The following is a 25,292-nucleotide window of genomic DNA, read 5'->3' on the forward strand; positions in this document are numbered from 1 at the left end:
GTCAACAACAATAGCACAAAAGAACACATAGGTGTTAAAGTTAAAGTTGGTGATATTATCTAAACGAATGTGCTAATTAAGAATGGATGGTAGGGCACTCAAGGTACAGCTCTAGTGGGGGTGGGGAGAGCATAAAAGATGTAAAAAAAATTTAAAAAAAAAATAATTTTTTTTTTATAATGGAAATAGGTGGGAAAAGGAAAATCTATATAATTTATTGGAAAAAAAAAAGAAAAGGAAGGGGGAAACAGAAAGGAGGTGGGGATGGGGGAGGGAGCTCACGACCTAAAGTTGTTGCATTCAATATTCAGTCCGGATGGCTGTAAAGTGCCTAGTCGGAAGATGAGGTGTTGTTCCTCCAGTTTGCGTTGGGCTTCACTGGAACAATGCAGCAAGCCAAGGACAGACATGTGGGCAAGAGAGCAGGGTGGAGTGTTAAAATGGCAAGCGACAGGGAGGTTTGGGTCATTCTTGAGGACAGACCGCAGGTGTTCTGCAAAGTGGTCGCCCAGTTTACGTTTGGTCTCTCCAATGTAGAGGACTTTAAATCTTGTGGGTAACAAAGATTGAGAGAAAGAAACAGCTGTTTGTCTCCAATTCTAGTAAAATTTCAGAAAGACAGTGACAGGCGCAGAGAGAGAGAGACAGGCAGAAAGAGACAGTGACATAGAGAGTGAGACACATTCACAGATAAGAAAAGAGACAGAAGCAGAGAGAGAGAAAGACAGAGAATCCGAGACAATGATGTAAAAGAGAGACTGGGAGAGAGAGAGAGACAAGCAGCGCAAGGGATAGGGTGAAAGGGGGGAGATAGATCAGAGAAAGAAAAAAACAGGGAGAGAGGGAGACAGACAGAGACAGAAAAAGAGGACACGGAGGGACAGAAAGAGAGACAGTGAGACAGACAAAAAGAATTCCAGAGAGAGAGAGAGACAGAGAGGGAAGAAAGAGAGAGGGAAGAAAGACAGAAGGAGAGATCCAGAGAAGGAGACAGAGAAAAAGGGATATACAAATGCAAACACGCACATACACACAATGTGTGAGACAGACACAAAGGTCAGTAAATCCCCGTCAGTACAATATCTTGACGCACATCCCCGACAGAACTGACACTCTCACTTCCATAAAATGCTAAGAAATTTCCAACTAGAGAAGTGTGTGTGTGAGAGAGAGACAGAGAGAGCGAGAGTGAGAACGGAGGGCTGAATTCTGTACTTACCAGGAGAGACCCAGGAAAAATACAGGGAGATGGAGAAAAGGATCAGCAACATTCTGGGAATCCACTCTCCCTGTTCCAATCAGGGACTGGGAATGAAACACTCTGAGGAGTGGAAGAAAACAAAAAAAAACAGCTCTACTGAGACTCCATTACTCCTTATTTCGAAATTTGGTCTTTTCCGGAACTCAAAATACAGATCCAGACGGTGAATCATTGCTTTGTTTCAGAGAAATAACCAATTAAACAGTTGTTAGCTGTTAGATATCAGGAAGTTCAAACTCAAGTTCAGGTTGGGAAACAGAAACTAAGGGCTGGATTTTATAATTGAGTTTGTTATCAAGCTGACTGACCCAGACAATACGCTGCTCATGTTGATAAAATGATTGGCACGGGCAGGCAGATGGGAATAGGCATGCTGTTTTTGTTTGGCAAGATATTTAAAAGGTGGGAAAGAAGGGCCCAGAGTACAGCCTTTGAGAGGTGCTCTCTGCGCATTGGGGCAGCGATAACCACACCCATCACCCTGGGCACCCCCATCTTTTGGCGCAGTGCGTTATTGCTGCAGGGTGGTCATGGGTTGGCTGGCGTTTGACATTTATTCCGAGATGGTGAGAAATATGTCCCATCCGTGTAAAATTCAGCCCTCAGAGTTTTGAACAGGCCTCAACCAGCAGGTCCAGTGTAAAGGGAACACATCACAGTAAACACATTGACACTGGTCCCACTTCCCCTGGGACTGTTAATCTGGCTCTGGACAGGCTTGGTTTATACCACAATATAGTTAGACACCCACTTTACTTTAACTCTCTCTCTCATACACACACACACACAAATACAAACACAGTTCTCATACAGAAACAAATACACGTACAGCTCAACCACACCCACTCACACACACACACACACAGCTCGCAGAGAAACAAGTACACACACAGCTCAACCACACACAAACAACTCAGAGAAACAAATACAGACACATGCACACAGAAACAAATAGACACACAGAAACAAATACAAAATCAGCTCATACGCACACACACACACAAATACACATATGCATGCAAATACACATGCACACAAACACACAGACACATATAAAAACACAGTTCTCACAGAAAGAAATACACACACAGTTCAGCCAGACATACACACAGCTCACACACAGAAATAAATACAAACACAGCTCACACAAAGACACAAATACACACACAGCTCACACACACAGAAACAAATACAAACGCAGCTCACACAAAGACAGAAATACACACACAGCTCACACATAGAGAAACAAATACAAACACAGCTCACACACACAAACAAATACACACACAGCTCACACACACACACACACACACAAATACACACACAGCTCTCACACACACACAAATACAAATACACTATCCCTTGCAGACATGGCTAGTGATTCCAGTGAGGCATCCCCAGAGTGAGACAGAAAAGCGTTACAACCAAGCTCACGCCGTCAGCAGAGCCATCATAAAGCACACCATTGGACTTCTTAATATGCACTTCTGCTACCTTGATCAGTCTGGAGGTGCTCTGCAATACACACCCCAGCGGGTGTGATGAATAGTAGTGATCTGTTGTGCACTACACAACCTGGTGTTGCAAAGCAGACAGATGTTGCAAGGAGAAGAGTGTGAGGAACATCAGCCCTCCTCAGATGACAAGGTTTTGTTGGAATGGGAGCCTTTCACAGATGCCAGGACCATGGAGAGATGTACAAGGGACGCCAGGGACAACCTGATCTACACAAAGTTCACCCAACAATAACACATCTGCATGACCATTGCTCCATCGTCTGAATTCCATCACCTTCCTGGGGTGTGGACGTAGTCTTGCCTTCCTCCCTTGCCAAGTTAACTGTAAACCTGCATCTCTACCACCTAGGATAGGATAGGAAATGGAGCTTTGTCACAAACATTTGTTAGTGAGTGATGGTACCAAAGACATCTTAGGAGTACATGGACAACCATGTATAAGCCTGCCTTGTCCAATTATTTTGATCCAGTACCAACGATAAAGTACCTTGATTGCAACTGTACCGGTTTAATTTATAGCCCCTGAGAGTAAAGTGATCGAATACTCTCCAGAGTCCATAGAAGGAAAGGGGCATCTATGTCTGCTTTTAAGCCATGTTCCACAGAATGATCATCACATAAGTAACGTGACATGAACAGTCAATCAAAAACGCATGAAAATGCAACACATCTCATCCATGAATAATGCCTTTGTCCCTATCTCTTCTGCAAATATCACATTGTGACAAATATGGGGTGTGCCATGCCCGTGACATGTGCAACTATGACACGGACCAACACTTCACAATGTTGATGAACGCCAATATAAATATCATCCAGGGAAGGCATCGGCAAAGATTGACATCTGGCACATCAATCCACCCAGAGGGCAAGAACCAATTGCCTCCAGATATCTGAGAGATAATGCCAGAGGTGTCAGGAAACAGTCACTGGGTATGTCAGATTGTTTATCAGGACGCATAGCCACATTGATTTGGTGGATATTGTGTGTAAGTGATAAATACATAGATAAATCACCAGCGCCACTTTTTCAACTTCTCTTACCCTACCACTATGACTGGGTGAAACCCCAATACCAGCAGCTGAGGTGGAGGCAGTCTGCTCAGTATGATGCCCCCTTGCCTTGGATGACCATGGTGGGATTTCTCTGGAGGTGTATGTCCTTGAGAGCCCCAACCTACTGGGGTCTCCTGCACTGGTGCAGAGGCGTCCCTCTCGGTATCACTTGCTGGGACTATTGGGGTCAATGGTGTAGGGGATGAGGAGACACTACTAATCCTGGGGGTGTCCTGAAAGGAAGGTCCTGGGGCAGATGGCTGGGTACTCAAAGGGAACTCCCTGAGGGGAAGGGGCTCCTGGAGGGAGGTCTAGGGGCCTCGTCCCCATCTCATCTAGCCACTGCTGCACTAAGCCCATGGCTAGAGCGATAGAATGCAGGTTCGAGCACTTATGGATCGAATGCTGGACCCGATTCTCCATGGTGGTCACCATCCTCTCCATGGATGAAGCCATGTGCTCAAATGCCTGAGACATGGCAGAACTCATGATGTGCGCGGATTCCTCCATATCCCACGCAATGCTGCGCATAATTGCTGGCAACTCCGCCATATTTTCCCCTAGCCTCTGCTGCATGTGCCACAGACTCCTTGTGGTCACAGCCAGAGGCCGTCATCAGTATGGGGCCCGATCCCCAGCAGTCCTCCGATTACCTGGAGACCTGGCAGTCACATCCTCCCTCAGCTGCTGGGACGTATCTGTGGTATGCTCACCAGATTGTGCTCCTGAATCTGCTCACATACCTTCCGCAGGCTGTGAAGGAGTAACTGTTGGCAGGGATTGATGAGGCAGGTGACATTGCATGCTGCCTAGAGGTGGAAACTTTGGGCTCTCCGTGTGTCTGCGACCTAGCCCTTGGATACAGATTGACACAAAAAGCTTCTCCTGCTGCTGAATCGCATGTGTTTCCCTTGTATGCTGCACACTTCTGGTTACGCCATCAGGAGCAGCATGCTGTTGACAAATTCTACCATACCCCTGCTCCCTCACCCCCAACTGTGTGTGACCAATTGAAGTAGTTTTATTTAAGGGTGGTGCATTATGATCATTGCAGTGTGTAAACATCTACAGGGTAATTTCTTCACTCAATTTACATGTTTGTGTTTCAATAAATGGTGGGTGGGGTTTGTACAGGGAGCCCAGAGCCTGAGGAATTACTCATGTGGCCCTGACAACAACTTTAATCCATGTTCATGGAATAATCCATCTGGATTTGGACTTGAACCCACAACCTTGCTCTCTGAGTCAGAGGGTTGTGGGTTCGAGTCCAACTCCAGGGCTTGAGCACAAAAAATCATGGCTGACACTACAGTGCAGTACTGAGGGGTGGAAGAGATTACAGAGATAGGGAGGGGAGAGGCCATGGAGGGATTTAAAAACAAGCTCAGAAACCTCACTAAAACTAACACTGAGCTTTCCTGGGAAGAGTGAGTTATTCCATGAGTTTTATTCTTGACAGACTGTTAGAACTGTGCCTAAACAATAGAACTTTCATGAGTGAATGAAGGCAGAATGGTTAATCAGCAGTACTGATTGAAGATAATCCTTTAAGATATCCATTCCAGCTAACACCAGGGACTTTACCACCTTTCACAGCTTCAGGAACCCAGACACAAAGACAACACTGACACCTGCAGTTCTAACTAGTTACCACTTTAAATCAAATCAAATCAAACTTTCAGGCTGCCAGTTTACAGGGGGAAAAGCATTCTGTACACAGCCTTGGGATTTAACCCCTTAGAAACTGAATCTAATACAACAGACATATTGTAAATTATTGAGAGCCATGATTTAGTTAGCCAGAGTCTGAGCCAGAAGGTTGTGGGTTCGAGTCTCACTCCAGAGACCTGAGCACTGAGGCTGACATTCCAGTACAGTACTGAGAGAGTGCTGCACTGTCAGAGGTACCATCTTTCAGATGAGTTAAAGCCACACCCCATCTGCCCTTTCAGGGCACCATAAATGATCCCAAGACACTACATTGTAGAAAGGTGGTGAGCTCCCCCCAATGTCCTAGCCAATATAGATGTCACAATTAAGTTCCCAAAAGATGATTGTCTGGTCATTATCTTGATGCTGTTGTGTGATCTTGCTGTGCGCAAATTGACTATCATGTTTGTTGCATTACAACAGTGACTACACTTTAAAAGCACTCAATTGGCTGTGAAATGAGTTGACAAGTTCATGAGCAGTGATACAGAAACACAATTCTTTCTTCCTCAGGGAAATGTTCTGCTTCATGTGACCTGGAAATTATAAATCCATTGATGGAGAAAGTATACCAACCCACAGTGACATTGAGCAATATAACGTGTATGGGACTCTTACTGTAGGCTGCAGAGTGTTTCAGTGAATAGGAACATACCATGCTGTCAAATCAAGTGCTCTGGGTTAAGCTAAGAAAAAAAAATTATTGGAAGTTATAAATCTACACAGAAGATTGATAGAACAGCAGACAAACAATACAATATTCAGCTTACATCAAACTTTGAATCAACCAAAATAACAAAGCATTTGAAAATGACTCAAGATCTTTCCCAGAACATGAAATGAATCTTGGAAGAGTGTAAGGTGGACATATCACATCGTTATTACATCGAGGTATGATGGACTGAGGGAACTCGGGTCTGTAAAGACTCATCCCCACTCCCTCACCATACTCAGCAAGTAGTCCTCCTCGACAGTAGCGTACAAACATTACCCATGGTATTAGTCAAACACCCATCTGCTGAAGACGATCTGTCTATAATTCATATAATTAAAACAGAGTCCAATTCTACCCCATACCCAATCCTCAGAGTTCAATCACATCAGGGGAAACTCCCTCAGAATTATACACATAGAAGTTTCTTTAAAATCCCTGTGCTTTAGTCTGACTCCCAATTCCGATGGTAGGAAATGGCACCAAACTTTAGTGGCATAGGTTAGAGCTCATTTCCACCATACAAACCCACCGATGGTTACAGAGATCCAGCGGTCACGTGGGTCCATGGACCAGTTTCCATTCCTGGAAGACACTCTTCCCTCAGGTTGAGTTGGACAGTGCTTTCTAATTCCCTTTGACCATCCATTCACTACAATGCTTCTGTAGCCGTCAATCTGGTTTAATCACTCCCTCATATCCACCTTCTTCACCCTTGTTCCTGGTAATTTCCCTACTTCTCAAGTCCAAGTGGTGAATATTTGAGCGTATCTGGTACACAATTAGTTTCGCTATCCATCACCAGATCTGACTGGACCACATCAAGCACAAATGGTCCTGCTTTCCTCTACCAAAACTGCTCATTACTCCAGGACCATCCTGAAGAGAAAAGATAATCCACAACTTCTCCTCCACAAAACCAATTGTCTCCTTGTGGAAGTTATGTTCCAGCTGTACAGAGCTCTGTTTAGACCCTATCTGGAGAATTGTGTTCAGTTCTGGGCACGGCACCTCAGGAAGGATATATTGGCCTTGGAGGGAGTGCAGCATAGATTCACCAGGGGTTAAAAGGGTTTAATTATGTGGAGAAGTTGCATAATCTGGGCTTGTATACTCTTGAATGTGGAAAATTAATGGGTAATCTAATTGAGGTGTTTATGGTGATTAAACAAAATTTTTTTCTTTTTATTTTCGCAGTGCAGGAGGCAATTCTGTCCATTGTGTCTCCACTGGCTCTCCAAATAAGCATTTCGCCTACTGCCATTTCCCCACATTCTCCCCATAACCTTGCACATTCTTCTTTTACAGAGAACAATCTAACTCCGTCTTGAATGCCTCAACTGAATCTGCTTCCACCATGCTCTCAGGCAGTACATTCAAGACCCTAGCCACTCACAGAGTGAAAAATATTTTCTCATATCGCTTTTGCTTCTTTTACAAATTGCTTTAAATCTTTGCCCACTCATTCTTGATCCTTTCATGAGTGCAAACAGTTTGTCCCCATCTACTCTGACCAGACTCCTCTCAATTTTGAATACCTCTATCAAATATCCTCTCAACCTTCTCCAAGGAAGTCTCTGTAGGAGCCATGTGATTCTCTCCATCAGATTTTCAATTAATTTCTGTAAGAGGCCAGTGATCCTATCCAAATAGATGATCTGATTACATAGGAGTACATAGTATATACAGCTTGAAATAGGCCATTCAGCTCCGACAGTGCAAGCCGGTGTTTATGCTGCCCTCCGGCCTCCTCCCATTTTTTTCTCATCTAAATATATCATTGATAACCCCAATCCCTTCTCCCTCAGATACTTGTCTAGCTTCCCCATAAATATATCTATACTATTCACTTTAATCACACCCTGTGATAGCGAGTTCCACGTTCTCTTCACTCTTCGGGTGAAGTTTCTTCTGATTTCCCTATAGGATTTCTTAATGACTATCATATATTGAAGGCCTCTGGTAATGCTTGTCCCTACATGTCAGAACAGTCTCTCTGTATTCACTCTATTAAAACTTTTCATAATTTAAAAAACTTTATAACATCATTCCTTGGCCATCTATTGTCAACCAAAAAGAGACCCAACCCGTTTATCCTTTCCTGATACTACCCTTGCATTTCTGTTATCATCATAGTAAATCTTATCTGCACTCTCAACAGTGCCTCTATATCTTTTATATCATATAATAATAAGAACTGCATGCTGTATTCTAAGTGTGTCTAACCAAGGTTAGCAGATTTAACAGACTTTGCATAACTTCCCTACTTTTCAATTGCATCTCTCCAGAAATAGCTTTCTCTTTTTATATGGCCATGCTAACAAGTGGCACATTTTTAAATGACTGATGTTTTTGTACTTTGAGATCCCTTTGTTTCTTTACCCAACTTTGACGCAACATCCAAGTAATAATGAACCTCCCTATTCTTTGTATAAAATATACGACCTCACATTTATCTGTATTAAACCTCATTTGCTAAATATTTGCCCATTCTGCAAGTTTATTGATATCCTCTTGTAATTTGTTGTGGTCGTCCTCAGAACTGAATTCCCACCACCACACCCCACCCCACCCCACCCCCCACCCCTGCCCCCGCCAATTTGGTGCCATCTGCAAATTTAGAAATTTGTATTTTTCATTCCAATATCCAAATCGTGAATGTAAATTTCTTGGCATTTTTGCTTTGATCGTTGCTCATTTTCAGGGAGCCCTGCAATATCAGTTGAGCAGCAGTCATGCCAGCACTGATCCTTGTGGAACACCACTTCCTACTTCTGCCACTCTGAGTAATTTACTCTTTACTCCCATGCTCTTTCTGCCTTGAGGCTAGCCAGCAATCTATTGTGTCACTGGGCCCCTGACTCTGCATTCTCTGACCTTATTCAGTCGTTTGTGGGGAACCGTTAATATATTTATTGAATGTTCCATTTGTAGGGATAACATAGTGGGACTTAGAGACCCAACAAAAAGAGCTTGATGCAAGACCTCAGCATAAGAGTTTCACATTATTACATTTGACTCCATTGAGATAAAAGCCTTTGCACTGAATGTTAGCAGATCATTGAGAGCAAATTTCTTGGGTGGATTGGTAGAGGTGAAAGGATCTGCAAAATGTCTCAATGACACCAAGAGATTGAAACAACAGGCTGGAGTGACCCTTTGGTATTGAACAACAACCAGGTTTGAGCAGCCAACAATGAGCCACTTAGGGCAACAGAATGTAACCTACCAACTCATGTGATTGCAGCAGTGCTCTACGGGGCTCAGGCTTTCTTTCTGTTTGATCAAGAGGTCACTTCAACAGAGAACCTGCAGGATATTCAGGGTAACTTGGGGTGGTGGGTTAAAAAGTTCCTGAGACTGCAGTTGAAGATCAAAGCAAAAATGTTAAGAAATTCAGCAGCACCTTTTATGGGGATTTCTCCCCGGAAAACAATTCCACCACATTCCAAGATGCCATCAAAATCTAGAGAACCTTCCCAGAGTTACTGGGACCAGATGGAGAGCACACAGTGCCCATGAGGGTCTGGCTCTACTCACTCAACAAATTGGACTCTAAAGCTGCTCAGCTGGTATGAGACATAAGTATTGGACTGGTCAATCGCTCCCAGTCTGTGCTGGAGCAGCTCAATGAGGCAGTGATGAGATGCAATGATATGATGGGAGACAGTGTCACTGTTCAATTTCCAGAGATTGGGAACAGGATAACGAAATTCCGAGAGATGTGTCGGGAGTACAAACTAGTTTTCCAGAAGACTTTAGCCAGAGTGTTACCATCTATCCGAGGAGGTGGGGTGGAGGAAGGATTATTGGTGGATATTCTGAAGAACAAGGAGCAGTCACCATTCAAACATCAGTCACTGATCAAATGGCTGGATGACAAGGAGCGGGAAATGAATGTGGTGAGATATTATCTCATGATATTGAAAGATGTACAAGTTGTGAAATCAAGGAGTGAGTTGGATAGAGAAGTGTTGAATCCAGAGACGGAGTATGTGGTCTGCTTCACATTCATATCACTGCATCAAGAGGATTTCTATCTTTCAGGAGCAGACAGCTACCTACAATCTCACACAGCTGAGGAAATGCAGATACCAAATCCTGCTAACCGGGTTAGTGCAGAACATCACAACCAGCAATGGTTTCACTCAGTGTCTGTATCCCAGAAGATGAGGGAATGGTCTCAATTATTCCTGGATTTTTTCACAGCCAACAGAGCACGAGGGAAAACAAAGTTCATTGTTGCTTCTGTGCAGGATGACAGTAATGTAGGATCAGTGATTTACCTGTATGAGAGAGGGAATGTGGTGAGTCACTGCTTCGAACTCCCATCACAGCCAGAGAGACCTGTGGTTAGTAGAACAACACATGACAATGTGACACTCCAATTACAGCCACCAAGATACGGTGCTGGTGAGATTGTTGGGTTTGAGGTGGAGTACTGAGCTACTCAACAGGAGGAATAGATAACTGTGGATACATTGGATAAATCTGATCCCTAGACAATACCTGGGTTACAGCCACACCAGGAGTATCAATTCCAATACAGAGCAGTGACAAAGAGAGGGGTCAGCATAGTCAGTGAGAGTTCCTGTGTTACCACATTTCCCATAAATCTTTACCACTCCAGGCTTACTGGTATGACATAATAGTCACCTGGGACAGGCCCACTGAGATTGGAGCTGGTGTTGATATAGCTCAGTACAGGATAGAATATAGAGAGGGAAGGGCAATTACCTCCAGCACAGAGAATGGATTATGGAGGAAATAAAGACAACAGACAGTGAATGTCGTTACACTTTAGAGGGATTGAAACCCAAGAAATCCTACAGAGTGCGAGTGTCTGCTGACTGTGGAGAAGTGCATCAATAGAAATAGAAAATGAGCCAATGAGAGTGACTGAGAAACTTCGCAGAGAAAGTACATCAACATCCAAAGGGAACCCTTCCATTTACACAATCCCCTTAGAGAAGACGACAATTGACAAGGATGGACACCGTGTAAAATGCTCCTTCGTAAAACCTACCACAAAACATTGTATGATGACAATTATGGTTCTCGGGGCAACAGGAGCAGGAAAATCAACGCTCATCAATGGACTGATCAACTACGTCCTGGGTGTGAAATGGGAGGACAACTTCAGATATAAATTAATAGACGAAGGGATGGAAGATCCAAGGCTGAAAGTCAGACATCCTCAATCACTGCCTATGAACTTCACCATCGAGAAGGATTCCAGATTACTCTCTCATATCATTGACACTCCGGGATTTGGAGATACCAGGGGGATTACCCGAGATAAATTGATCACTGATCAGATGCGAGAGTTCCTTACTTCCCCAGCTGGTGTTGATCACATCGACGTGTGTTTTGTTGCTCAAGCCTCTTTGGCTTGCTTGACTCATGCACAGAAATATGTCTTTGATTCAATTCTTTCCATTTTTGGCAAAGACATTACACAGAACATCCAAATCCTGGTGACATTTGCAGATGGGCAGGTTCCCCCAGTTCTGGAGGCCATCAATGTTGCTGAGGAACTGCGCCCCAAAGATAAAAAAGGTTTTCCAATTCACTTCAAGTTCAACAATTCGGCCATATTTTCTCCAAGTTCAGCTTCTGGAAATTCTGCCAACAAGAGGAACCCTGATGATCATGAAGATGAGGAAGAGAATGGTGATAACTTTGATGCAATGTTCACAAAGGTGGGATCAAACAGTATCAAAAAAAATTGGAGCTCGCAGCCAAATAGAAACAAAGAGTTGATGCTTTACAAAGGAGGTGCTTAGGGAGTGTCAGCTGCTGGAGGTTGCAGTAGAAGGCTGGAGGCTGCTTCAGATCAATGAGGGTTTGACAAAACTGGAGATCAGGAAGACAGTAGGCTTTGAACCAACACCAGGTCGATTTGCCTTGTTAGGAACTAAGACCTCACCCTGTATATTTTTTTCTATAAAATATATGGAGATTTGTTCATTGCTATCTCTCTAAAAACTTCAAACTGGTCAAAAACCTAAAATAGGGGAAGCTATGCCTATCTGTGCCATTGAACAAAAAAAGATACCTGGCAGCTTTGGGGAAGCTTGCACATCATTTTCCCTGAAGATCCACTAATGGTCTCCTCCGACTTGCAGAGCAAATTCAAAGAGAGCTATACAAAGGTCATCTGCATTTCATAACCCAGGCCAGCTAACAGCAGGGTTAGAAGGGTCATACGGACTCAAAGTTACATTTGTTTTTCTCTCGTCACAGATGCTGTCAGACCTGCTGAGTTTTTCCAGCATTTTCTGTTTTTGTTTCAGCTAACAGGACTCTGCTCATCTGGTAGGACAAAGGGGCCCACTACCTTCCTTTGAATTCTTAATGGTTGAGACATTTAACTATCCCGGGGACCCAGATGAGAAATACACATCCTTTGTCGAAGACAGTGCGGAGAGGTGGGAGTCATGTGACATGGGCCTCTGGCTTGTGAAGGAATTCCTCATTAGACTTTGATTCTGGACTCTGGAACCCATGTGAACCAATATTTATTTTCTCTGTGGTCTCTGTGCTGTAAATCCTTCTTTTCTCTATCCCTCTCTTTACTGTCTGAGTTTTAAAAAATTCTTTCATAGGATGTGGCTTCGCTGGCAAGGCCAGCATTTGTTGCCCAACCCCAATTGACCTTGCTAGGTAATTTCAGAGGACTACATTGCAATGTAGGCCCATGCAGACCAGACCAGGTAAGGATAGCAGATTTCCTTCCCATTAGTGAACTAGATGGATTTGTGCAACAATCGATGATAATGACTATGACTGAAACTAGCTTTCAATTCCAAATTTATTAACCAAGTTCAAATTCCACCAGCTGCTGTGGTGGGATTTGAACCCATATCCCCAGAGCATTATCCTGGGTCTCTGGATTACTAGTCCAGTGATATTATCACTATGCCACCACCTCCCATAGTGTGGAGGTGACATTGCAACCCTCTTCCTGCATTTTGAGTTTGTGCAAATAAACTAATCCTTTGAGTTCACCCTATATCAAGTTTGCTGTGAGGTTATTCATGGAAAATTGGATTGCACCAAAACTGAGGGTTGGGAAATATGCCACCACTTATAAAGAGGGAAACAAATCAAAACTGCTTTCTGTTTATGGACAGCTGGTGAGAGGAGAAATCAGTCCTGTTTAAATTAAGCCTCGTCCTGTCCATAACAGGATGCAAATAAAGATTTGAGTTTGAAGTTGAAGTCACAGTTGCAGTAAAGGAAGATATCTGTGGGAGCTGTAATTACATAAGCAACAGTCAGGAATGTCATTTCACCTGTCACAACCCCTGTCAAATGCCTAATGATGGTGATAAAAAGAGATGTGCATCAATGGATCCTGCACAGCATGTCCTAATAAATGTATCTGGTCAGATCATTTCAACCAAAAGTACAGGTTTGAATATAAAATCAGAAAAGAGAAGAGGACATACAATGAGCTGAAAGAAAAGTATGAGAAGGCACCCGGTGAAAAGATGACACTGGAGAAAATCATGGAGAAACTTCAGCAGGAATTCACTGATGTTCAGGACGTTGTGTTCAAACTGATTGAAAAATCATCTGAGTGCATTTTAAAACTTGAAGAAATAGCTCTCAGGCCAAACCCATTATCAACACCAGATTATATTGAGCTGCTCATTCAGTCTCATAAAGGAGGCCAAGCCTGGGTACCTGAATAGAATTCAGTCTCTGAATGTAGTCAAACAACAGGTTGGAATAATAGCAAAGGCTGTGAGGAAAGAGGAGCTGTTAACAGAGGAAAGGAAACAAGATCAAGCTGGCAAGGAAGGGAAAAGTGTGGGGAAAATATATATAATAGTGTGCAATTGGCTTTGTTGCCTATTTCAGCCTGGAATAAATAATGAGAAGGGAACACTTAATTGACAAATGATATTATCCAGCTGTTTCCAATATGGAAAGCAGCTATTTCCCTCAGTTAATAAAATTCTTCCTAACTCTACTTCACTGATCAAACCAACTCCATCCAGCTGTATCCAATGTGGGAGATTTTTCCTCAGATAACATCTCCTTCATTGATTTAAATTATTCTATCTTGCTGTTCCCTATATGGAGAGCAGATGTTCACTGGCAGATCTCATTGTACATAACATTGTTCAGAGTGAGTCACTGTTTAATAATGCTGAGGTTATTAACATAAGGACATATGAAGTAAGAACAAAGGCCATAAAACCCATCGAGCCTGCTCTGCTATTTAGTATGGTCATCAGCTTCAATTAAGCTTTCCAGTCCTCTCCCATTTCCCGCGACTCCCTGAGATCAAAAATCTGTCCATCTCAGCCTAAAATATATTCAATGGTGTCACATCCACCCTTTGACTGAAGAAATTTCTCATCTCAGTCCGAAATGATCATCCTCTTAGCCTAAGAATATGTCCCCCAAATTCTAGATTCCCCGGGAATCCCCTGAGAGGGGAAACAACCTCTCAGTATCTACCCTGTCAATCCCCTTTAGAATCTTGAATTTTCCTTTGTGTTGTTACTGCTTGGACCAGAAGCCCTGTGACCAGGGTTTGGTCGCCTTCTTTGATAACATTCGTTTGAAGGTTTTCAATTTGGAAAACTTCCTTTGAACAAGAGGATCACTTGAAGGCCACTGCTTCCCTTCAACTCGAAGGCCAGGGAAGAACTGCATGTCCAGTACTGTGGCCGACCACTCACCCATGAATGCCAAAAAATCTTGGCATCACTCTTGATCATACATTGACCGACCAGCAACACCTCCAGATCACCGCAGTCAAGGTCAAGGTGAGAGTGGATCTCGTATGGAAACTGGATGGTACCACCTAGATCTTCACTCGCGTTGGTCTACCCAACAGAGTACTGCTGTTCAAATTGGCTCAGAAGCTGCCACACAAACATGGTAGATATCCATGGAAGAGACAAGGATTATTCTGGGACTTTTCAGGCTGGAGTGTCTTCCTGTGCTAACACACATTGAACCTCCTGATGTCCGCAGGGAAACATCCTCCTCAGAGAACACCATCTGCTGTCAGCCAATGAAGCAAACAGCACTACCATTGACACAGGACCTTAAGAAAAACCCCACCACCTGTGTGAAATCCCGAAGCCCCTAGTGGAATAAACCCCACACTCTAAAAATTGATGACAGCCCCATTTTTCGAAGGCACACCTCCGGGTTGTCTGCAAACATCACCAACCGCAACCTGGCAACCGACCCGAGTGGGTGAAGTCCCAAGTTTCAACCTGCCATGAAAAATCTGGACAACCTTCAGCTGCTTGAGGACGGGCCAGGGAAGATGTGGCCACTTGCTCTACAAACAGAACAAGAGGAGCAGTTCAGATTGTGACTGTGGTCATCCAAAGACTATTGCTCATATACTGAACTCCTATCCTGAACAATCCATTCCTGATGGCGTCACAACCATTCGCACTGTGTCAGCTGAAGACATTGAATGGATTATTGCCTTCAACACTGAATTATAACTGCTTCCCCAGCAGTACAGATATATAAAACAATATTGAATATTTCAATGAGATCACCTCTCATTCTTCTAAACTCCAGAGAATGTAGACCCAATTTACTCAACCCGCTCATCACGGGACTCAATTTAGAAAATCTTTGTTGTACCCCCTCCAATGTTAGTATATCCTTCCATAAATTTGGAGACCAAACCGGCACACAGTATACCAGATGTCATCTTAAAACTTATTTATTTTTGTACTCCAATTCCTCTACAATAAAGGATTTTGCCTTCCCAATTGCTTGCTGTAACTGCAAGCTCACTTTGTGTTCCTTGCAGGAGCGCTTCCAAGTTTCTCTGAACAACGTTTACAAGTTTCATACCTTTTAGAGAATATTCTGCTTTTCTATTCTGATGACCAAAGTGAATAACCTCACACTTCCCCACATTATACTCCATCTGCCACTTTATTGCCCACTCAATTAACTTGTCTATATCTTTTGCAGCCTCTTTGTGTCCTCCTCACAGTTTGCATTTCTACCTAGCTTTGGATCATAGAAACATAGAAAAGAGGAGTCGGCCATTCGGCCCTTTGAGCCTGCTTCGCCATTCAATATGATCATGGCTGATCCTCTATCTCAACACCATACTCCCTCTCTCTCCCCATACCCCTTGATGCCTTTAGAGTCTAGAAATCTATCTATTCCCTTCTTAAATATATTCAGTGACTTAGCCTCCACAGCCCTCTGTGGTAGAGAATTTCACAGGTTCACCACATCTAAGTGAAGAAGTTTCTCCTCATCTCTGTCTTAAATGGCCTACCCTGTATCCTGAGATTGTGACCCCTTGTTCTAGACCATCACCCCCAGCCAGAGGAAGCAGCGTCCCTGCATCCAGTCTGTCCAGCCCTGTCAGAATTTCATGGAGGCCTAGTCGACCCAATCATCTCCTCATATGACAATCCTGCCATCCCAGGAATCAATCTGCAAACTTAAATACATTCTGTCTCTTTATCTCAGTTAATATAGATTGCAATTAGCTGAGACCCCAGCACAGATCCTTGCAGCACTGCACTAGACTGCCAATTTGTTTATGCCCACTCTCTGTTTTTTTATTCATTAAGCAAACCTCTATTCATGCTAATATATCACTCCAACTCCATGAGCTCTTATTTTGCATATTAACCTTTTATGTGGCGCCTCATCGAATGTGTTTTTGGAAATCCAAGTATAATACTTCTTTCAGTCACCTTTATCTACCCTACTAGATGCATCCTCAAAAATCTCTAAATCAATTTGTCAAACTGGATTTCCCTTTTATAAAACTTTCAGAGAATCAGTGCAGACTTGACGGGTCAAATGTCCTCCTTTGGCACCGTCAAGATACTGTGATACTGTGAAAACCATGTTGGCTTATTCTAATCATACTATGCTTTTTTAAGTGCCATGCTGAGACTAATATCAGGGCCATTAATTCAGTGACTGAATAGGACCAATTTTATTCATAAAGCATCTCAAATAACCATACATATTAAACAATGTGAGCCAAGGCCAAGAGTATCCATGCGTCCCCTCCATGAACATCCTTTGGTGGTTTGGATGTGGACTAACTCTCTACACAAGAAATAGATGTTCATATTTAAATGTCTTTTAACCAAACAGATGCATTATTTAATTTATTAAAATTAATTTATTCTTTCATGGGATGTGGCAAAGCCAGCATTCATTGTCCATCCCTAATTGCCCTTGAACTGAGTGACTTGCCACACCATTTCAGAGAGCAGTTAAGAGTCAACCAGATTGCTGTGGGTCTGCAGTCACAACCAGACCAGGTAAGAATGGCAGATTTCCTTCCCTAAAGGACATTAATGAACAAGATGGGTTCTTACGACAATCGACAATGGTTTCATAGTCACCATTACTGAGGGTAGCTTTTCAATTCCAGATTACTACTTGAATTCAAATTCCACCAGTGGTGGGATTTGAGCCCTTGCCACCAGAACATTAGCCTGGGCCTCTGGATTACTAGTCCAGTGACGTTAACACTAGGTCACAACTCCCCTGATTGCAGATGTTTTTACACATAGAAGAGCAGATGTATTGAGCTGGAGATCCTCAATTAACCCACTTCAGAACACTGGAGACTTCTATCAAGTGATAAATGGCTAATACTAATACTCACAGAATAGTTAGTGCAGTAGGATGTCATTCGACCCATCATGTCTGCACCAGCTCTCCGAATGTGCAATTCAGTTCGTGCTATTCTCCCACCTTCTCCCTGTAGGCCTGCACATTCTTCATTTTCAGATAACTGTTTAACTCCCTATTGGGTGCTTCAATTGAACTTGCCTGCACCACACAGTCAGGCAGAGTATTCCTGACCTCAACCACTCACTGCATGAAAAAGTTTTTGTTCATATTGCTTTTGCTTCTTTTACTAATTACTTTAAACTGTTCCCACTCACCCTTGATCCTTTTGCAAGTGGGAACAGTTTCTCCCTATCTACTCTGTCCAGACCCCTCATGATTTTGACTACCTCTGTCAAATCTACTTAGCCATCTTTTCTCCAAGGAAAGCCATCCTTACTTCTTCAATCTTTCTTCATAACTAAATTTCTTCATCCCTGGAGCCATTCTTGTAAATCTTTTCTGGGGGATATCACGCAGCCTTGATTTTTAAAAAAAATTCATTAATGGATGTAGGCATCACTGGCTAGGCCAGCATTTATTGCACTAATTGGCCTTGTTCAGAGGGCATTTAAGAGACAACCACATTGCTGTGGGTCCGGAATCACATGTAGGCCAGACCAGGTATTTCCTTCTCTAAAGGACATCATGAACCAGGTGGGTTTGTACAACAATCGACAATGGTTTCATGGTCATCAGACTTTTAATTCCAGATTTTTATTGAATTCAAATTCCACCATCTGCTGTAGCGGGATTCAAACCCCAAAGCTTTATCCTGGGTCTCTGGATTACTAATCCAGCAACAACACCACTACGCCATTGCCTCCCTAGCCTGGATTTTGAAGGCTTCTGTTTCCGATCCCCCACTCAAGACAGTTGCAAGCAATTGCAGGATTGTGATGAAGTTTCTTGGACATCCAAATCATTGGAGTACAATCCACAGAGGTTCAGCCTGTGGCCCTGATAGTATTCCAGCTGAGGTCTTCAAAGCTGATGGACTTCTGCTCACATCAAGACTCCGTGAACTCATCCTTGGAATTTTGGAGAAAAAAGAACGCCGACTTCAGGAATGTAACTATCTCCCAGAAGGGAGATAAATCACACTGTGGAAACTATTGAGGTATTTCCCTATTGTCCAGAGCAAGGACAATCCTGACACATTCTCCTGAATCACCAACTTCCTGTAGCTGAGAAAATCCTCCCAGAGAAACAGTGACATCTCCTCCTCATATCTCCTACTTTGTCTCAGTGTTAATTTTTCTCTGATTATGTCTGTATGAAACACCTTGGGACATTTTACCATATTAAAAGGCCATGTATAAATGCAAGTTGTTGTTGAAGAGTTGATGCCCTCTTTCCCATCTCACATTTTCTCCAGTCCTCAAGGTACTGACCTGGAGTACAGACTGTGGACATTGATTGGTCTCTAGTGCTCTGTTCGAGTGGCCATTCAGCATGTGTAGACCCAGACTGCGAATGTTTTGAGACAATGGAGACTGTCACAGCCGAGACACATCCTGCCCTCCCCCTGACTTCCCAGCTGGGGTCACCGATGAGGAACGGGATTCCTGGCTGACTCTCCCCCTCCATAGACTGGAGATACTAAGGCTAACTGAAGTCCCTCCATTACTCGTCTCCCGGGTGCTAGTGCTGGTAGATCAGAAGCTGAAGCTTTTCTAACTACTGAGTATCTTATTGCCTTCTTGGTCAGAGTGAGAGTCAGAGAGTGACTTGTACTTGACGTTGCACTGAAAGGATGCTGAGTTTATAGTGGAGCTTCTATACATATTGATGTCTTCTTTTGGTGATGTCTTGCGATCTGGTCAAAGGTTAAATTGATCTTCTTGAAATGATTGAACTGATGGTGGGAAAGTTTGAGACAGACGCTGCTGAGACAGAGAGTGCTTTGGAACGACAGCTCCCCTGTGTGAGCACTGGAGGGTAAACAACACAGACGACTCTCAGTGTAATGGAAGCAGGTGACCCGGCTCCAAGTCCATGTGGAGGAGTTGGTATATGGCGAGAGAGGAGTAGGTGAAACAATCCTGGCACATGTCACACTGGAAGGGTTTGTCTCCCATGTGGGTGCACTGATGTTCCAAGAGATCTGACAACTGTATGAAGGCTTTATTTACAGAACTCACACTGATAGGTTCATTCCCTGTGTGACTATGTTGATGGACCAGGAGATATGCTGGCTGTGTGAAGACCTTGTCACACATCTCACGCCGGAATGGATTCTCACCAGGTGAATCCTCTGGTGCTTTAGAAGATTGGAGAAATTACGTGAAAGCCTTGTTAAAAACATCACTCTTAAAATACTTTCTCCCTCTATGAATCCTCTGGAGAGCCAGCAGGGTCAAAGATGTCTGAAAGCTTTATTGCAAATCTCATACTTGGAGGGTTACTCCCATGTGGATGCTTTGATGGAGCAAGAGTTTCGATGACCTTGAGAAGGACTTGTCACATGTGAATAGTTTCTCTCCTGTGTGAATGCGTTGGTGTTTCCGGAGGTTTGATGAGTCTGAGAATGATTTGTCACACACCTCGCAAGTGAATGGTTTCTCCCCAGTATGAATGCGTTGATGTATGGCGAGGGTTGATGACCGTGAGAATGATTTATTGCACACGTCGCACATGAATGGGTTCTCCCCAGTGTGAATGCGTTGGTGTTCAAGGAGAGTTGATGATCGCAAGAACGATTTGTTGCACACCTCGCATGTGAATGGCTTCTCCCCGGTGTGAATACGTTGATGTTGGAGGAGGGTCGAAGAACGCGTGAATGATTTGTTGCACACCTCACACATGAATGGCTTCTCCCCAGTGTGAATGCGCTGGTGTACAAGGAGAGTCCATGACTGCGAAAATGATTTGTCACACACCTCGCACTTGAATGGCTTCTCCCCAGTGTGAATGTGTTGGTGAGTCACGAGTGTCGCAAACAACGCGAAGGCTTGGTCACACACCTCACACTTGAATGGTTTCTTCCCAGTGTGAAGATATTGGTGTTTGCGGAGGTTTGATGGGTATGAGAATGATGTATTACACACCTCACATATGTACGGCTTCTTCCCAGTGTGAATGCGTTGGTGTGCACGGAGATTCGATGACTGTGAGAATGACTTGCTGCACACCTTGCAAATGAACGGTTTCTCCCCTGTATGAACACGTTGGTGTACGCGAAGGGTCGACAACTGTGCAAAGGATTTGCTGCATACCTCACATGTGAATGGTTTCTCCCCACTGTGAATGCGTTGGTGATCAAGGAAATTTGATGACTGTGAGAATGATTTATCGCACACCCGGCATGAGAAGGTCTTCTCCCCTGTATGAATCCTCTGGTGTGAAAGGAGATGGGAAGATTGGGTGAAAGCCATCTCACAAACTTCACACCAGAAGGGTTTCTCTCCTGTGTGAATCCGCTGGTGAATCAGGAGCCTCGTAGATGTCACAAAACCTTTGTCGCAAACCTTACATTTGAAAGGTTTCTCCTCCATTCGGCTGCCCTTGCATCAACAGCTGCACAACAGGTGCATCTTGTGTGTTAGGAGATCTCATGAGCTTGTGGAGCCTACCTCACACTTGAACAGCCTCTCACCTATAGGAATGAGTCAGTGGTTCATGAGGCTCGATGAATGATTGAAGCGCTCACCACACTTGGAGCCCACTCACACTTCTTCACAGTTTCACCCTGACCGATCACCCACAGCCGAACCTTCAGAAAGGTTGGTTTTGATGGAAAGTTCCACACCACTGACCAGTTTCAGATCTGATGATATATCAAAGCTCCCCTGACCCAGATGATGGTTTCACCGTCTGATCTTCTCTATATTGAGCAATGCTGTGAAGGGACTGGATATCTTCCCACAGTTGTGCAGTTGTTGCTTGGGTGATGGTCAGGATCTATCTGCTGTGTCTATTCTCTCTGTATTCTCTGGTGTAGTACGGTGCAATCCTTCTGTAAAACAGGAAAAGGAAACATGATTTCCTTCAACTCCCTCTCCTCCTTTGCTGAAGAGTCTGGCTCATCAGTTAGAAACTGCTTCACAGTGAGTGCCAGTCTGCTAATCCCCTGTGTGTGTGTGTGTGTGTGTGTGTGTGTGTGTGGGGGGGGGGGGTCATCAGATGCAAGTGCTTTCTTTTTCCTCTCTTGACCTGTCACACACCCTCTGTTTCCAGCAGGAACACTGGATAGTGACCAGGAGCAGACAACGTGGCCACTTTCTTACCTCAGCCTGGCCCCCCTAACTTCCCAGGCACCGTGAGGAAAAGACAGTCGGGCGGAGTGTAAAACGGGCTATCACTCCACTATGAGCTCTAGTCATGCTGGAAGATCAGTTTTACCCCTTAATATAAAAATAAACACTCAGGAGAAATGTTAATTTAGTTGAGATTTTGAAATTTCTTCCTTCTTTTCCAAAATTATTTGGAGAAAACACACTGAACAGGAAGTGCTGGAAGCTAAGGAAAATATTGCTTCAGTGTAGCTGATTGAAGGGTTCTGGTTTATCCTGGGAAATTAGATACACTGCACTCACTCAGACTGCACATCCCAAATTCAGCTATCAGCCCCAGCACTGGGCAAAACTATCAAATCCTTTCGGGAAAGGCCGATGCCTTCAGGTAAAATCTTTAAAGAAGGCATTAAAAGACATTTCAATAAATGTGTCTTCAGGTATGACAGCCGAATTGCTCTGGTGCTGGATTAACAATCCAGAGATTGAGAGATTAAATCCAACCACGGAAAGTTACACACATAGAATTACAGTGCGGAAACAGACCATTCAGCTCAATTGGTCCATGCTGGGGTTTATGCTCCATACAAGCCTCCTCTCACCCCTCTTCATCTCACCTCATTAGCATATCCTTCTGTTCCTTTCTCCCTCATGTGCTGATCCAATTTTCCCTTAAAGGCACCTATGGTGTTCACCTCAATCACTCCAGGTTGTGAAACTGAATTTATTAAATTTTTCAATTTTTGGAATAGAATCAAAATAAAAATATGAAAACTTTCACATTGTCCTTCAGGAAAGGGAACTTGCTACAAATGCCTGGCCTGGTCTACAAGTGACTCCAGTCTCACACAACATGTTTGACTCTGAGCTGCTCTCCGAAATGACCAGCAAATAATGATAAATAATCCAATAATAAGAGCAAATCTGGACAATTCTGGCTTTATGTCAGAATAAGATTAAGCTGATCTCAGTCCAGTGAAAGTTTATCTTACCAATGTCTGCAGACAAATCCCCAAGTGATGAGAGCTGCCCCATATCCGATCAAATAGTAGTCATATGCATTTGTTATTCTATGATATACATTTACTTCTAAGGAGATACATCTTACAATTCCGTCAACCTCCAAAGGATATGAAGGCCTGTGACTTGTAGTCAAGAACATGAGCAGCAGGACTAGGAGTAAAACATGTGCACAGTAGTTTCCCAATTAACCAATCCATATTTTACCTCTAAATGAAAAAACACTATTATTTCACCCATCCTGTGCTTGATTGTGACATTTACACTGAAGAAAAGCTCAGAGGACAAGTACCCAGGTGAGGAGAGCTGCCCCACAGACTGGTCAAGTAGCAGTGATACTCACTGAATGGTATCAATCTGGAAACATCCCAGACTCCTCCGTCACCATCCCACTGGGAGGTGGGGAAGTCTCAATATTGACTCCATGGAGTCTCATGGATTCAGGTCAAACAAGTTCAAGGAAAACTACCTCTCCCCTCCCTACTGATGAATGAGTACTTCACCAGGTTAATCATCACTAGGGAAGTAAAGTCGGTATAGATCCTCAGTAACCAGTGATCCCACATCTGGTCAAAAATTACAACTGGGTATTATGTGATGTAATTATTATAAATTCTGTTCCTTCACTCACCATCTCCTCACTTGGTTTTCAGTCCCTACAGGAAGTGAACCAGCTGTGGAAGGGGAAAAGGAGAGAATGGGCACATTGGGTAGGCTCTCTGATTGACGTCTCTCACAGCCAAGCAACGATAGAAATACCTTAGCAACCCGTCCACAGTAAAAATGTTAATCAGGCTACTCAGCCAATCACAGAGAAAGGTGCGGCTGATCGACCCAGAGTGACCCGGGGCTCTGCGCACGCGCTGTGGAGACAGGCTCTCACACGCTGGGAAACAGGACACCCATGGAACTACGCCTGCGCAGTGAGGTTCAGGAGAATTGAATCAAGGAGAATTCCAGCCCGCGAGGCCTGACGGGGGTTGTAGTTCAGACGCGCGCAGCGGCGGTTGGCGTCCAAAATTCTGGAGTTCGAATCTGAGGAAGCGCGATGTGCGAGCGGCTGTCACGTGGGCAGGGCTGGAATTGGAGGTGCGCACCTGTAAATCCCGGCACCGGGTGGCGGGGACCAGGAACCCAAAGCAAAAACAGAATCAGCTGGAAAAACTCAGCAGCTCTGGCAGCGTCGGCGGAGAAGAAAAGAGTTGACGTTTCGAGTCCTCGTGACCCTTCAGCAGAACTGGGTGAATCCAACACTTACTCCGGTACATCGATGATTACTTCGGTGCTGCTTCATGCTCTCGTCGGGACCTGGAAAAATTTATTAATTTTGCTTCCAATCTCCACCCCTCCATCATTTTCACGTGGTCCATCTCTGACACTTCCCTTCCCTTCCTTGACCTCTCTGTCTCAATCTCTGGTGATAGACTGTCCACCAATATCCATTACAAACCCACCGACTCCCACAGCTATCTCGACTACAGCTCCTCACACCCCACTTCCTGTAAGGATTCCATCCCATTCTCTCAGTTCCTTCGCCTCCGTCGCATCTGTTCCGATGATGCTACCTTCAAAAACAGTTCCTCTGACATGTCCTCCTTCTTCCTTAACCGAGGTTTTCCACCCACGGTCGTTGACAGGGCCCTCAACCGTGTCCAGCCCATCTCCCGCGCATCCGCCCTCACGCCTTCTCCTCCCTCCCAGAAACATGATAGGGTCCCCCTTGTCCTCACTTATCACCCCACCAGCCTCCGCATTCAAAGGATCATCCTCCGCCATTTCCGCCAACTCCAGCATGATGCCACTACCAAACACATCTTCCCTTCACCCACCCCTGTCAGCATTCCGTAGGGATCGCTCTCTCCGGGACACCCTGGTCCACTCCTCCATCACCCCCTACTCCTCAACCCCCTCCTATGGCACAACCCCATGCCCACGCAAAAGATGCAACACCTGCCCCTTCACTTCCTCTCTCCTCACCGTCCAAGGGCCCAAACACTCCTTTCAAGTGAAGCAGCATTTCACTTGCATTTCCCCCAACTTAGTCTACTGCATTCATTGCTCCCAATGCGGTCTCCTCTACATTGGAGAGACCAAACGTAAACTGGGCGACCGCTTTGCAGAACACCTGCGCT

The 25,292-nt window shown here is 44.2% G+C and overlaps 1 protein-coding gene and 1 pseudogene across 3 annotated transcripts in view; both read right to left on the minus strand.

The window, feature by feature from the left end:
- The window catches only part of LOC121291999 (class I histocompatibility antigen, F10 alpha chain-like), a 43,573-nt gene extending 19,752 nt beyond the window's left edge, over window positions 1-23,821 (minus strand). Inside the window, exons 1-2 of one of the 3 annotated variants that reach the window (XM_041213720.1) lie at window positions 23,792-23,821; window positions 1,220-1,321 (exon numbers count right to left, since the gene is read on the minus strand). In XM_041213720.1, the coding sequence (XP_041069654.1) occupies window positions 1,220-1,271 (52 nt within the window). In that variant the 5' untranslated portion in view covers window positions 1,272-1,321; window positions 23,792-23,821. Of the gene's footprint in view, window positions 1-1,219; window positions 1,404-23,791 lie in introns of those variants that run through there. The other 2 variants (XM_041213721.1, XM_041213719.1) reach the window with 2 other exon arrangements.
- LOC121291247 overlaps window positions 18,605-25,292 on the minus strand; it is a 38,243-nt pseudogene continuing 31,555 nt past the window's right edge.

The sequence above is a fragment of the Carcharodon carcharias genome, chromosome 19 (genome assembly GCF_017639515.1).
Source record: "Carcharodon carcharias isolate sCarCar2 chromosome 19, sCarCar2.pri, whole genome shotgun sequence".
NCBI lineage: Eukaryota > Metazoa > Chordata > Chondrichthyes > Lamniformes > Lamnidae > Carcharodon > Carcharodon carcharias.